We start from the raw sequence: 14494 nt of genomic DNA on the forward strand, positions 1-14494 counted from the left end.
CGCAGGGGTAATCCGTTCCAGACGAGTTTAGCGGGATCACGACCTCTATCTTACGTATTAACTCATTTCGTCCCTCGAGCTCAGGGGGTGGTCAATTCGACGTTTCTTAACGCGAAAAGCTTCGTTCTGATGGACCATAGGTACGTTCGTCACGTGTGTTGGAGGGGTTCGGAAAGGGATTCCGAAGGAAGCTTGAGGGGAGGCAGGCTTTGGGTTAGTTGCGGCCTTTTCCCTTGGAGTGAGCGCACTTTTATAAACTTTGTCGTGTACTAATCCTTCGTTGGTCCTGATCCCTCTATCCAACTACGCCCGACCCCCCTCGAAATGGCCGCCACGATGCCGAGAAACTTCATCAGCCCGTCATTTCGCGTTCCGGCAAGAAAGAGTAAGAAGGGGACCGAGTCGATCCCCGTTTAGATGCTCGCCTTCTCCTCTAGTCTCGTCTGGTCTAGCTTCCTGGTAAATTGGATTACGATACGTGACGTGATTAGTGGCATACTTTATTCGCGAAACACCGAGCTGATATCGCGGGAATCCGTGCCAACCGGCTATTAATAGAATGAAAAACGTGCAAATCTGATTTCCGAATCGTGAACGGGAAGGTTATTCGTAATTAAAATAATTTCATTCCAGCAATCCCCATGTTCATTCGATTTTAAAGGCGGTCAGTGTATCGATAACGTACCGATAGCACATTCAGCTAATGAAGAAAGAGATAATGAACAGTTGCCGAGGTCGGTATAGGAACCAGGCCGGGATTCCGTGTTTTTTAATTAGCGGCAAGGTAAAAAAAAACGGTGAGCCGGCTAAGTGAGGGTGAGCGGTTGGCCGCCGGCAGGATTAATAAATTAGCCGTAAGGTTTTAAAACGGCTGGCCGATGCCTAAGCGCGACGGGAAAGAGAGAAAAAGAAAGATGACGAGAGCGCGAGAGAGAGGAAAGATAGGAACGAAGGGGCAGATAATGGTTCCGGTCAACAAAATGAATACCGGCACGCGCTGTTCTTTCCGGATCTCTGAATAGACTTGTAACGAGTCGGTCAGACCTTTCTTCTCCCTTTTCCCTTTTCCTTGCCACCCGTTCTATCCCCGTCTTTTTTCCTACGGGATCCCCTGCCGGAGGGTCAGAGGGAAAAGAGGAAAGAGCGGATCCAAGGGGTGAGAACGAGGATGAGTAGCGGGCAGCGAGGGTGAGGCCGTGGCCGAGTGTGTAATTGTGTTATTTTGTTGCCATTTCACGTGAGGGTCACCACGGGAAGGCCAGAGGTGTACATAAACACCAGGATTGTTTTATTCATTCGGCCCGCGCACCACATATTCCTTTCTTCTTCTCATTTTCTTTCTTTTTTTTTTTTTTTTGATCGCCCTGTCTCCCTTCTTTTGCGATCATGTACACGCGATGAAATCGAAAATCCTATTATCGAGCTATTATCTTGGTAATCAATCGATGGACAAATTTAAATATCCACGTACGGATGAAGCAAATAAATAGACGTGGACCTATTTTAATCACCCGATATCTGCGTCCTTCGATATAATCTCTTTTCCCGTTGGGGAAAAGTGTCGGTGTAAGGAAAATATCTTTGAGCCTATTAATCTTTAACACATGAACTATCATAGGAGATAACGATATGAAATATGTAGTTTTAGAAAAATATTAACAATTTGAAATAAATTTTTAATAATTCATAATGTTGTGCATATATTATGCTAAATTATTTTCACAGTAGGTGTCAACATGTTAACACACTTTTCTATGTTCAAATGTGCCTATATAAAATGCACCTGTAGACAAGAAAACCTAAAACAACGTTGCTCATCAAAAGGATCTTTAAAGAGGCGCGAATAAAGTAATTACTCAAGACGATCGCGATTTCTTCGTCGACTTGGCCGTGCGTAGAGCGCAGAACAGAAGACGTAGGATTCTAAAAAAAGAGAAGAGAGCCGGGGGTACAATCGCAAGGCAGGTATTTACACACGGCGGCGTGCGCCATTAACGCGAGGGTAGAAGCCCCAGCGCGCGAGCAAAGGTCCTTTTTATGCGTGCGGTCGCAAAGGCAGCGTAAAATTGAGTTACAGGGCAGTTTATTTTTTTATTAGCCAGGCAAACCCTGCTTGCCTACCGCGCGCGGTTTCAACGCGGAAAGGGTGGTTTTTGCGGCCGACGGATTTCCCGATAGCGGTTTTATGGCGTGTCAACACGCTCTTACCCGACGGCCGCTACGTTGACGCTGCGTTGAATAAAAAAGGATTGAAGAAGGAAGGAAGGAACGAGGAGCACGCGAACCTCTCTCTAAATCGAAAGGATCAGGAACAAGCGGCGCGAATAGCGCGGCCGAATGAGCCCGCGATTAAAAAGTATAGCGCGACCCGAGACCGGCACGCCTTTGCCACCGTCACGCTTGTAAGTATGCGATTAATCGTGCCCACTTATCACGGCACCGCGTTTATTCGCCAAGATTTCCATGGAGGTGGACTGTGCCGACTATCTCGACTCTGAGATCTTTTAATAATCGACCGTACGAGATTGACAGGCGGCGGTGAAACTTCTTGGACGCGAACACGACGCGGAAGCTTTTGTTTGCACGAACTTTTCCGTCAAATGATTTTCCGTCGATTGGTTTATTTTTATTTTATAAGTATATTCTTAGTTAATTATTTAAATGTTTGAATAATTTAACAAAATTCTATTATGGAACAATTTATAAAGATCTTCCAAAGCAGGTTGAAATGTTGAAGATTTTAAATTCGTTTATCATTAAATGTTACCAAACAACGATCAAACAGCTATCTCATCAACCTATCTTTATCGATTTAGCACAGAACACGAAACGAGGAAGATTGAATTTTTGAAGCTGTTCGTCCCCGCAGCTTGAAGCGGAGAAAACGCTAAGGGGATAATGAGAACAGGCAGCAGAGCCGCATGGTGGTAATAAGGTAGCGTGGTTTGGCTGGGATGCTAGTCACGTTTCTAGCTGCTGACAGCTGCGGCTTATACGTATGACGTGGTATCAACCTCAAATTTCCCCGCCTAGGCACATCGTGTCATCGCTGCCCTGAGACCCTGGAATGCACTCGAACTCCCACCTGTCACACCATGAAATACCAACCCGCCGTCACACGGGGAATTTTCTTTCATTCTTTTGCCAATACCGATCGCTACCGTTGATTGATCTCTGTTACATTCTCATTCAATCAAGCAAATCTATTCAGATATTTATGTCTTATCTGTCTTCAATTTCTATTATTAATAAAAATTTAATTGCCTAATTCTAATCGAAGCATTCTTATTTACATTTTGTTATCCTAAGTCCAAATTGACCTGTCATTCGTTGTTCGATAGTTAATTTCACCATATTTTAATTATTAATAATTATGACAAGTTAAAAAAGAAGCATTGATAAAAGGGTTGCAAAACAGGTGTCCGATGACTCGAACAACATACATCGAAAGGACATTGTGCTCGAACACGTCTGATAGATGCAAGTTTACCCGCGTGTCTTTACGATTATCGCGAGGTTCCCATGATCAAGCGAATAGTTTCGAAGCTGCGCCGAGGACGAAGACAAAGTGGCTGTAGCGTAGAATACGGAGAATAACTTTACTTTGAGAGACCTTGATTTCACCATTTGAGTCATCGCCCCTCGCTTCGTAATTATTGATTTTCCGTGCTACCCTAACTCCCCTAACTTCATAGAGAAAGTAGGAGAGAGCGAGAGAGAGAGAGAGAGAGAGATACAGATGGAGCAGGAGAAGAGTAAAGCACGCGGGAGAGTCGAAAATGCCTTTTGTCCCCCTTTTACAACCGGATAACGTACGAAAAGTAACCCTACCGTTGCGAGCATTAGTCTTATCAATGATTCCCTGAGTTTCTCGAGCGCTAGAATGCATTAGCATCCGATGAAACGCTGAAGAAAGTGCGAAAGCAACACGAACGACTCGTATTTGCTGTCGTTGAAATCTCGGCGTGAAACGGCAAAGATATATAGCCAAGAAATCAGTATAAATAAAATATCATAAATTCCCAATCCCAAAGTATTCAGAGTAGTCGTGCTACTAGACATCGAAATTCTCACCTCTGCTTAGACTGGACGGAGACATGGACATTCCTGGCCTGCTCCCATCAAAGGTGCCAGGCCTTTCCGGTATTTTCATCACATTCTCTTGCTGAGCCGTTCCAGTTCCAGATGACACGTCTCCGCCAGTCGTGGGGCTGGACGTTGTCGTGCTGGTCGAGACAGCCGTGATAGCGATGCTGGTCACATTGGTACCGTTTCCATTGGCAGCATTATTGCTGTTACCGCTACCGTTACCACTATTGCTGGTGTTGCTATTTTTATTACTGGACACGTTGTTGCTGCAATTAGCAGCAGCACCGTTGTTGCTACCGCTACCGCTACCGTTGTTGTTCCCATTCGTCGAGCTACTCGTGCTACAACTGCTGACAGCAGTTACACTGACCACTCCGTCCCTGGCTATGTCCTGAAGGGCACTGGCAGCTCTGGAGCCAACACCTGCTGGCTGAAGGATCGTATATTGTTTCGAGGAGTCGGGGCTAGTGACGGCGGGAAGGCCACCGCTGGGACTTTTGCTGCTTGTCACAGTGTTGGGTGTCACCTCGTGTCTGGCCACGTGATGGGCGTCCTCTTTCGACGATTTCAACTGCAACAGCGAAACCGTCGACGAATGCTTGTCCTCGGTGCTGGTCGATATGCCCGTAACAGGTTGCGGGGTCGGCATCGTTGGCCCAGGACCAGCGGTGGGGTAGCCAACAAACGTGGCCGAGGCAGGGTACGGTCCGATAGGTGGAATCGCTGTGGAAGCCACCGCCACTGACGGTGTACCGCGGCCAGTAGCTTTCGCGTGGTCCGTGTTAGGTGGCCTGAATGCCGACGTGGCCGAGAACGGAGAATTCGACGGCGGCGAAGAAGAGGAGCTGGTCGTCGCGTTCGGCGATATCTTCATACCGTTCTCATTGTACTGTCTATGATAGTTCGAATACATTTGTTGATGCTGATGGTGTTGCTGCCTCGCTGAATTCTGAGGCGATTGTCCGTTCCTGCACGTTCGATCACGATCTCTGTCGTTCATCTTATCTCTGTCAGCGTCGTCCTTCTCCGCGGTTGGATCAGACATGTCGATCTCGAGTTCGTTCGACGAATCGTCTACCAGTTCATTGAAGTCTGGCGGATCGTATCTGGAATATTTATCTGTTTGTCGTCCCTGGGGATCCACGTGAGTACCGACCATGCTTCTGTCGTTTCGCTCCTTGCTCGACAGGGATCTCACAGACACCGGTCTAATTTTTCCTGGTTCATTTGGGTTCACATTGTTCACTTGGCTTTGAATGTTGCCGCACTCGTTTTCTGTTCTCAACACGGTATCCAGATCCTTTTTCACTTTGCTTTGATGCTGTAATTGCTTAATCGCATCGTGTTGCTTTAATTGTTGCTGAGACTTGCCGCTACGGTCTTGCTGTCCACGGAATGTTATCACGTCTTTTAGAGAATAACCCGTCTCGTTACTGGTAGTTGAAGATGTTGACACAGAGGAAGGTGACAGTTTTGGATTGTCTTTTTTCTCTTCGAATAGATTCTCGAAATTCGATTCGTACTTATCTTCGTCCGAGTTTCCTCGTTGATACAAACAGCCCCTAGGCCCAGGCCAGCTTCCGGATAAACTTTTCAAAGCAGCCTCCGTTTCTCTAATGAGAGTCTCGTCGTCTTCGGGTTCCTCGGAATGCTTGCTGGATTTTCTCGCCGGGCTACCAGAGTTCCCAGCAGCGAATGCTCGTTTCTTTTGTGGCAACGGTATAGTTTTGCTAGTGTCATTGGCATCGAGTGATTTTCTTGTCTCATCGTCGCGTACGCTTTTCCTCCTTCGCTTAGCAGCAGCATCAGCTGTCTCCATTTCTTGAGGAATGCTCGTTTGTGCAGCCTTCTTGTTGATCAACGGTTGCTGTTGTTGATAGTGCTGCTGCTGCTGCTGCTGCTGCTGCTGTTGTTGTTGTTGTTGCAGTTGCTGCAGTTGCTTAGGATTTGGGCTGACAGATTCTGCTTCCAGCTTCCGTTTTTTGAGATGAGCCATCGCATTCTGGCCACCTGGCACGCTGGTCAGTTCCACCCTGGAACACAAAAATTCCAGAGGATCAGGAAATCTGCTCTCTCGTCGGATGCATGGATGCACGGTGGAGTTTGATCAATGAGTGCAAGCTTTTTAGCTCGAGGCCACTCAGAATCTAACCGAACCAATACTCCGAGAAGCTGGGGATCAGAAGCTCTGTCAGTTCCAAACTATTCAGACCGCACGTCTCATCCTCTCGACGAGATCTATCGTTCGTTTTCTCGTGAACCGTTCGATTCAAAGCCTACAGAAATTCTCGTCTGTCAAGAAATTTCACCTGAAACCGGTGCAGGCCTGTCGAGGGCATCGCCCCGAATCCTGTGACCCGTTCCATCCACACGGGACTTCTCCGTTCTCCAGATGAACAAATGCTAGCCGATCGTTTCCTTCGATCGAACACACTGCGTCGTAGGTAATTTTTATCCTAGATTCTCAGTATCGCCGGCACGGTACTATTGTCTCTACACGATTGTGCATGCACTCGATGCGACACGCACGCGCGCGCGCGCGTGTTCACGCACCAGTCACGCGTGCTCGAGCCGAGTCTGCGATACGTGTATAGAGGTACCTTTGCGTGGCACAAAGTGGCGCGGATAGCCCTTCCACGCAGGGTGCTCGCGAGCTACTGTGATATGTTTAAGCTCGTTCGGGGGTGGCGATCTTCCAGAATACACGGGAGGGGATGAAAGCTTGCGCGAGCAACCGGCAGCTTCTGCTTCGCCGCGAAAAGTGGGGGCGGGTTCTGCGCACTGTCCACCCCTTTCAGCTTAGCTGGAACGCGATTCCCGGCCTCTCAGCACATCCCCTTACTCACCTCACCACCCCCTGCGATAACGGAAAGAAGGGGGGGGGGGGGACTCGGCCCCTGGATGCACACCAAGTTGGTTCAGTGTGTTGGGCTACGTGCACCATCCCTTACATTCACCCACATCTTAACTTCCACTACCCCCTTTCCATCCTCTACCTACGTGTACCTCTCTGTTACCTGCTTCTCTTTGCTGCCTTAAGAGTCCCGGCTACCCTGGTCCCCGGCCAGAGACCTCCGACTTTTTCCTCCTTTCTTTTTTCTTTTTGCATTCTGCCTCCAGAAGTGACTCGCGTAACGAGCATCGTCAAATTCAATTAGGACCAACACGAGAAAACGCGCTGACGCTTCGCGATCGTCCTCTCTTTATATTCATTCCTGGGCTGTAACGCGTTACATTTCCGTCGGCCTGGTGATTACATCGAACTGAACGAGTTTCGCATGTACCTAGGCTGATCTCTCGCTGATTGTTGTCTAAATTCTCGCTGATTATTGAACAAAGTTACTTTTAAATTCCTGGACTGATAAGAATATATCGTTATTAGTGCTTACGCGAGAATGATTGAGATAATCAGTGTTTCACATGTTAATTTGCTTGGAACATAATATTTTTGTTCTAACAAAAGGTAGAACGTACGTTCTTTGCCGGATTTAGCTAGATAAATATCCTTTATTGTAAACGATCGCGCTAAAACGTATTTTCAATCGGCAGACAGCCGTTCCTTGGTCTGCTCGTACGGTTTACAGCGATAGCAGGAAGCTACAAGTCGAATTAGATAAACCCAGGTTCCAAGAGGTGGTATAGGAAGAAGAAGAAGAGCAGGATCAGCGTCAGCGCTTAGCAGAGCTTCCAAGGATCTCGGGAGTGAGAGGGCTTTCCTTAAATCCTAAACCCCTCCTCAGACCACGGCAGTTCAGAGTTTAGAGCAACGAACCCTTAGAAAGGGATAGCTGGAAGAGAATGTGCCCTCTTCGACTGAAATCGGAAGTTAAATCGTACCGACGGCTTAAGACATTATCACTTTTCTTTGCCGGACCATGCTCACTGGTCCAGTACTCGGTACTCGAGAGTTCTCCGGCTAACGGATGAGAGAAAGAGAGAAAGCTGCCCGATGCGGAGCAAGGAAGAGACTGAATCCCTTCCAGTTAGGGATCAATGCTTCCTCGTCCACCCTCCAATTACGTGTCATCCCTTATGGCCTGTGGGGAATAATTAGAAAGCAGCCCTTCTCCTGGACGAGTACCTACATCCCTGCGTTTCGCGTAAAGATTGGTTTCGTTTTCGTGTCCAAGGAAAATGTCACGTCCGCTGTTAAAGTCTCTGCGCTACTCGCAGACAACTAGTTCCATTTTTCAGAAACAATTCTAATTAAAAGAAAAAAGTGACTTCACTCTGACGAACAGCAATATGCTTTTATAAGATTTAAACATTTGTACCCATTGTCTCAGTGTTACCATTATACTTGAGAGAAATATTTCTGTACCGTTGCAGAGTACCTTTCAAATTAAAAATGAATCTCCTATCTATTAATTTGTATTAAAGACTATATTCATCCTGTACCGAAAGATAATAGTTCCTTTTCTAACCATAGACATAAAGATTCTCGACACCTCAAAATCTGTATTCGTCAATTAATTAGCAAGTACCGTTCGTAGCGAAGGCAGTGGTTACCCAGAAACACGAAGCTGTAGAGCGGACGATGGTGCCTCCATTGAAGGGATTAGGCGACATCACGTCACTAGAGTCTAAAGGAGCCTTCTTGGAACTGTGCTCTCAGAGATAGCCCAAACTTACACACCCCCGTCTTACCGATGCTTCTTTAGGTACTATCTCTCTCTATCGTTCATATACACTTTCTCTTTCCACCTTCTCTCTCTCTCTCTCTCTCTCTCTTTGTTATCATCTTTCCTCGTTGATTCCGGTTGTTCTTGGTCCTTCTTCGAGCCCTCGACAATTCCAATTAGATAAACCACCGTCGGATCACGGTACTCTTAGCGGCCCTATCGGAGGTTAAGTCTGTCTTCAGATTTCTGACAAAACGATCGCACTGGACCGATATTGACATTAAAAGCAATAATTTTTACATTTGGGATAAAATACCAGGCGGCACTAAAGAATCAGAATTATTTTGGTCGCACCTCCGAGCAGCCGCCGAGGGTGTTCTCGCGTAAGGAACTCGTACATCTTTTTCTCGCCGACGTTCAAGGGTGGAAGAGGTCGGCGCTAGGCGAATGCCGGATAATTTAGGGGTCTCTCACGCGTGGATAATGGGGAACTTGGCTAATGCACCCCACTTGGCACCACGTGGATTCGCGTGAGTTTTGCGACTCAGACTCTTCCATTTACCCCTGGCATTCTTAAACGTTCAATGAAAACACGCCGAATAATAGAAACACCTTCATTTATAAATCTTCCGTTGCAAAATTAAGGTTGTACATCGTACATCGATACATTAGTGTAATTTTTAATTTTTCATAATTGCACCCTATGTTGATTTATTAATTAAATTACCCATCGATTCTTCGGTAGATTCTAAAATATTAATTACGAATTCAGAGACTCTAAGGCACGCGAAGAACGTCGAAAACCCTTCTTCAATAAAGCAGGACCAGTGCACCATTGTCCGACCATCGACGATGGTATTCTCCTCAAGATGATTCCTGTTCGAGAAACCTAACGAATTGGCTATATTAACAAAGGGATCCAGCGATGCTATAGTTGTTTTCTGTCCACCGGTTCCTTGGCAAGGGGCGAGGGGTGGATTTTAAAGCGTACTCGTGTCCTGGCATTAGTACAAAGCAGAGAAAGAACGCTGTGACTTGGACAGCTGGCCGGTTGGACATCGTTCGAACGTTCGGCTCCGGGGAATAACCTCGTCCCTTTGCTAAGTATCCTCCCTTACGTCAACCGTTTCGCTCTTCTTCCCTTTCTTTTACTATGGCTCGCTCACCGGCCGCACCCTCGCCCGTAGTCTGACGTCTTAAAGCAATCGAATTCTGATCAAATATTTAACGCTGCCAGGGCCAACGCTTTAAGTGGCTCCTCCATCGTTGCCGGACCCTGTTTCTCGTGTGCAAGAAGCGCTTTACATCGTCCTACCGTTCCATCGAGTTTCCAGTTGGCTCTAAGTGAGAAATATACTTTCTTATTTTTCAAGTTTTAAGTGTTCGTAACACCGGATACAACGGTCTCGACGTTACCCCTTGTAAACTGACCCCCGTAGCTCCTGTTCAACTCTTCCGTAGCGAGGGTAATTTGAGAAAGGAACGGAGCAATCGGGATTGTGCCCTGAAGCCTCTTTGATACAGAAGAGGATGTTAGTCGTTGATCAAGATTTATGAGATTGTTGGGGAAAAGTGTTCCTGTATTTAAGGATTTTAGTTTTATATTATTAAAATTTCAGATTTACTGGTCAACTTTTTAATTTCTAGTGACATGAAAATGATACCTAGAATATTTTGAAGAATCTAAATTCTGGGTCAAAGAATTAGAACCTGAAGAACTTTGTTTTTAGCTAGTTTCAAAGCGAATACCCTTTTTCTATGAAACGCAAACTCATAACTAGCTCCAAAAAACTTATCCTCCACGCAACCCCTTCAAACGTCATTTTCTTCTATCGCAAGGTGCAGCCGTGATTTCTGCTTCGATTAACGTTTCCAGCACGGTTCAACGCGGCCGGTTCAAGGTAGAGGTTGCCTTTTTTGTCCCTTTCAGCATACGGCAATACGTCACGCGTCCCGGTTTCGGGGCGTAATTAAAGAGAGCGCAGAACAGCATGACGCCTCGGGCCTGTCTGGGGTAAGGAGCGGGGCGAGACGAGTTGGACGCTGGTGTGGGGTATAAGGGATGTGTTTTACCGAGGGATACTTATACCATCCCTACGCGGCACATATTTTCATATAACAAAACCATCTGCGTGCCGCGCATAACAAATTTCAACTGATTTATAGTAAGGCTGGGGTAGGCGAGCGCAAATTTTCGCAGTTACGTCGACACCGAATCCGACGCCGACGCCGACGCCGTCCTCAGCAACTCGGACCAGTAGCTACTTTCTTTCGTCAATTCATTCCAATTTCTTTATTGCTTTACTATAGGATCATGAATTATTATCAAGTTCAGGGGTACAAATTTGAATATTTTTCAATTCTCACCGAGATCACCTATGATCAATGCTATAAATTTAATTTTGATAAAATAAGATAAAGTTGAAAAGTAATTATTAATAATAATTCAGACTGAAATGTTCTATGATAGATATGATTATTTTCATTGTAGAAGTCGACGCGTTCGATTATTGTTTCAAATGAACAAGCACTTAGGTAATTGAATACTACTAGAGAATAATTTATAGATAACTGGAAAAACAGGTCAAATTTCGTAGAAACACGATTCTCGGGTATTCCACTATTTCCACAATTGCAGGGAACGGAAATCAGAGAGGACATTTCTGAAAGTTTCATACTGATATCTGTGAGGAAAGCGACCCTAAAGGGTTGTGCGGAGGGGGTTACAAAGTCGGTTTTGTACAGGGAGGGGAAAAGAGGGAAAGGGGGTAGTAAGAAGGGACTGTACTCGGACCAACCGACGACGGACCGACCCATTGGATCGATAATGTCATAGTGACAAGTACCAGCACGTGTATCCTTCTTATGTTCATAGCAATATCATATATATTCTATTCCAGCCTGAAAAATGTATAAAATTCCACTCCTTCTTCCGATCGACATCATCAAATTTTCAAAAAACTACCCCCAAATAATTTCACTATTCAATTTTTCAAACAAGGGTAGGTATGTTGCAGAATGTGTTTCACGAAGATACGTAATAACTAATGATTGACAATTCTATTGTGCTACCAAAAATGAAATAAGCAACACCTGCGTGGAAAATAGGGTGAAAACTAACGGCAGCCAAGAATTCTTCCAGTGCAACGTGAAGCGCAGTAAATCCTGAAACGAACCTGGAATAAACTGTCCGAGGTACGGCCATAATAATATGCCTCCGCCAGATTGTTACGGGTAGCTGGAATTGCCTCTCCGAAATCCAGTCCGCTTCGCGGTGTTCTTGGATTACGATGCAATTTCTCGAGCCTCATGGGCTTGCACTGATGACGGCCCTTAAAACTCGAAAGCCCCTTCTGTCGAGTTTCCTCTGACGGAATTATGTGTAGCCGTGTGTGTCGATGAATTTGAACGACGCCTCGCCACTGTTTCCGATGTCACAAAAGTTTTCCCAGCTACCGAATAGCTCATGAATAAATGAATCAGTCATTTCGAAAAATTCTGTAACTAAAATTCTTTTTCTCTCACCTTTTCGCTTAATTTTGAAAATTTTCAATAAACGATTACGAGATTGAAATTATTATATTTAACTTGAAAAATTAAATGCGACGCAAACGATACAAGTGGTACCAGAGTTTCTTCTAACAAATCTCATTTACGACGGCTCTCTTTTCCACCCATAAATACACAGGACACATTCGCAACTCTCCAACTCTCTCATTCCGTGCCGCGAAGTGTTATACGTGCGTGCACACGGCCATAAAGTGAAAAAAGGTCCACGGCAGTTTGTTACAGGGAGCAGTTGTAACGGAAGGGCACGTATCGGGTAACATGATTACAAATATATCATAACCTTCTTCTTCGCCCTTTCTTCTGCAACGTTCCCGTAAGGGCCCCGAGCATGTCCTTCGACACGCGATACACGTGCGTCGCCTGTCGATGCGGCTTTATCGCAGCAAATCACTGCTACGTAGAAGAAATAAAGACAAAAGGGACGCGTGGGGGCATTCGAGAGTGAGTGAAAAGGGCACGTAGCACATCCCTCGGCTAAATCGAATCGACGAAGCACGTACTATGTGTACAGAGAAAAAAAGGGCATCGTTCATGTGGAGCAACAAACGTTACCCGCATCGCCATCGATTTGATTCTATCCGAAATCGGCCTTTTAAAAATTCTGAACGTGATATTGAAGATTTTAAAAAATTTTCCTGAATTTTCAGAGATTTTTAAGAAATAGATACTTTAATAGATACAAGTTCATTACAAGTTAATTAATTACAAATAATTAACTTCGAAACTAATAACTTTAGAACAGTAACATAATCTTTTGAAATTTGATATAGAGTAGGTGTTAATTTAAAGTACTTTTATGTCAGACTTTATGAAGCAAATACTTTGATCGTTAAATTGCAATTTATACATGATATGGATTGAAATAAAAATTTCAAAGAAAATTAAAACTTTTACACGCCTCTAATACAACTAAAAACAAACCCATTCCTACCACATACATTATGAACTCGTAACTAGTAGTACGTGTAACATATATCTCAAAATTAATCATCATATTTTGTAGGACATCATTCAATGTTCCATCCAATTGCCCAAAATCATCGTTCCAAGAGGAACGGTTCTAATGAAATCCTATTTCTTCCTAAGCAAAATCATCCCAATCGAGTCAGTGAAACGAAAATAACGAAAAGAGGATGTCCAAAGGTTCATCCAATTCTAAGGGTGAAAGCTAGCCCGGCTAATATAAGAATATTATGGATGGAGAAACGGTGATCGTATCGTGGATCAACCTCCCGGAAACAGGGATCGGGCCGCAGTCAGACAGGCCAGATATCTCGGAATGTTTTACACCTCATTAGGCAACAATGTGTTGTTGCCAGGGTGAATTATATCGGGCATGAGACGCCCGTCAAGACAAATGGCTCGAACCGGAGGTAATTGTGGGCTTTTATTAGCTCTGGTTTCTCCTGTTGGCTGCAAATCGCGCAACGCCGACTCGGAGACGCTTAGCCAGCAATACATAGCACCAACTCGGTAACAGCAACCCTTCTCGTCCTCTATTTTCCTCTTCTCCGCGTGTTACCGTCTGTTCCCCGTCTCTTCGTCCCTCCTTTCCCACCATCGTGTAATTACTCGCGTGACAGTAATGTTGGAATGCGAATCTCGTCCCTTAAATGCACGCGAATCATCGCCAACCGGCTTACAGTTAACACGTTGATAATCAACGCCATAGTAATTACAGCGATCATTAATGTCCGTCGCGTAAAATTTTACATCATTCAAAATTGTAAGTTCAATATCGTTATTTTATTATTTCTCTGCAATGAAAGATTTCTTAAACACCATTGGGTTGCTATTAGTTTTGGATTGTTTACGTGTGATAGTGAGACGTGGCCATCGATGTTGGCTAAAGTATGCACTGACCGACAAGATTAATGTGGTCAGCGTGTTTCTTGAGATGCTTCGCATACTTGTAAGGTTAATTATGTCCCGATGAAAATTGTTGCGGCCAAAGTGCCGTCTATGACCGGGCCGAAATACTCCTTCCCCTCAATTATTTTCTTCCTCAAAGATACCGGTCTATGGAAGCATTTATTCTTGACTAGATATTATTCCCTTTTGCTGCTTATTTTTTTTCTCAGCGTGCCATGAATTTCTTTCAAATCCAAAATGAATATAATTTCTTATCATTTCTCATCCGCGGATTCTCTTAAAGCTCAGCCCAGAAATCGTAGTATTTTTTCGCGGGGAGGAAACCACGACATTCCAAAAGG

General features: G+C 45.0%; 1 protein-coding gene across 6 annotated transcripts in view; it reads right to left on the reverse strand.

The window, feature by feature from the left end:
- Nucleotides 1-14494, reverse strand: part of LOC117600475 (uncharacterized) — a 259355-nt gene that overhangs the window by 18316 nt on the left and 226545 nt on the right. For all 6 annotated transcript variants that reach the window (XM_034315971.2, XM_034315970.2, XM_034315969.2 and 3 more), the window contains exon 6: nt 4075-6122. In XM_034315971.2, the coding sequence (XP_034171862.2) occupies nt 4075-6122 (2048 nt within the window). The remainder of the gene's footprint in view (nt 1-4074; nt 6123-14494) is intronic.

This window comes from Osmia lignaria, chromosome 15 (assembly GCF_051020975.1).
Source record: "Osmia lignaria lignaria isolate PbOS001 chromosome 15, iyOsmLign1, whole genome shotgun sequence".
Lineage (NCBI taxonomy): Eukaryota > Metazoa > Arthropoda > Insecta > Hymenoptera > Megachilidae > Osmia > Osmia lignaria.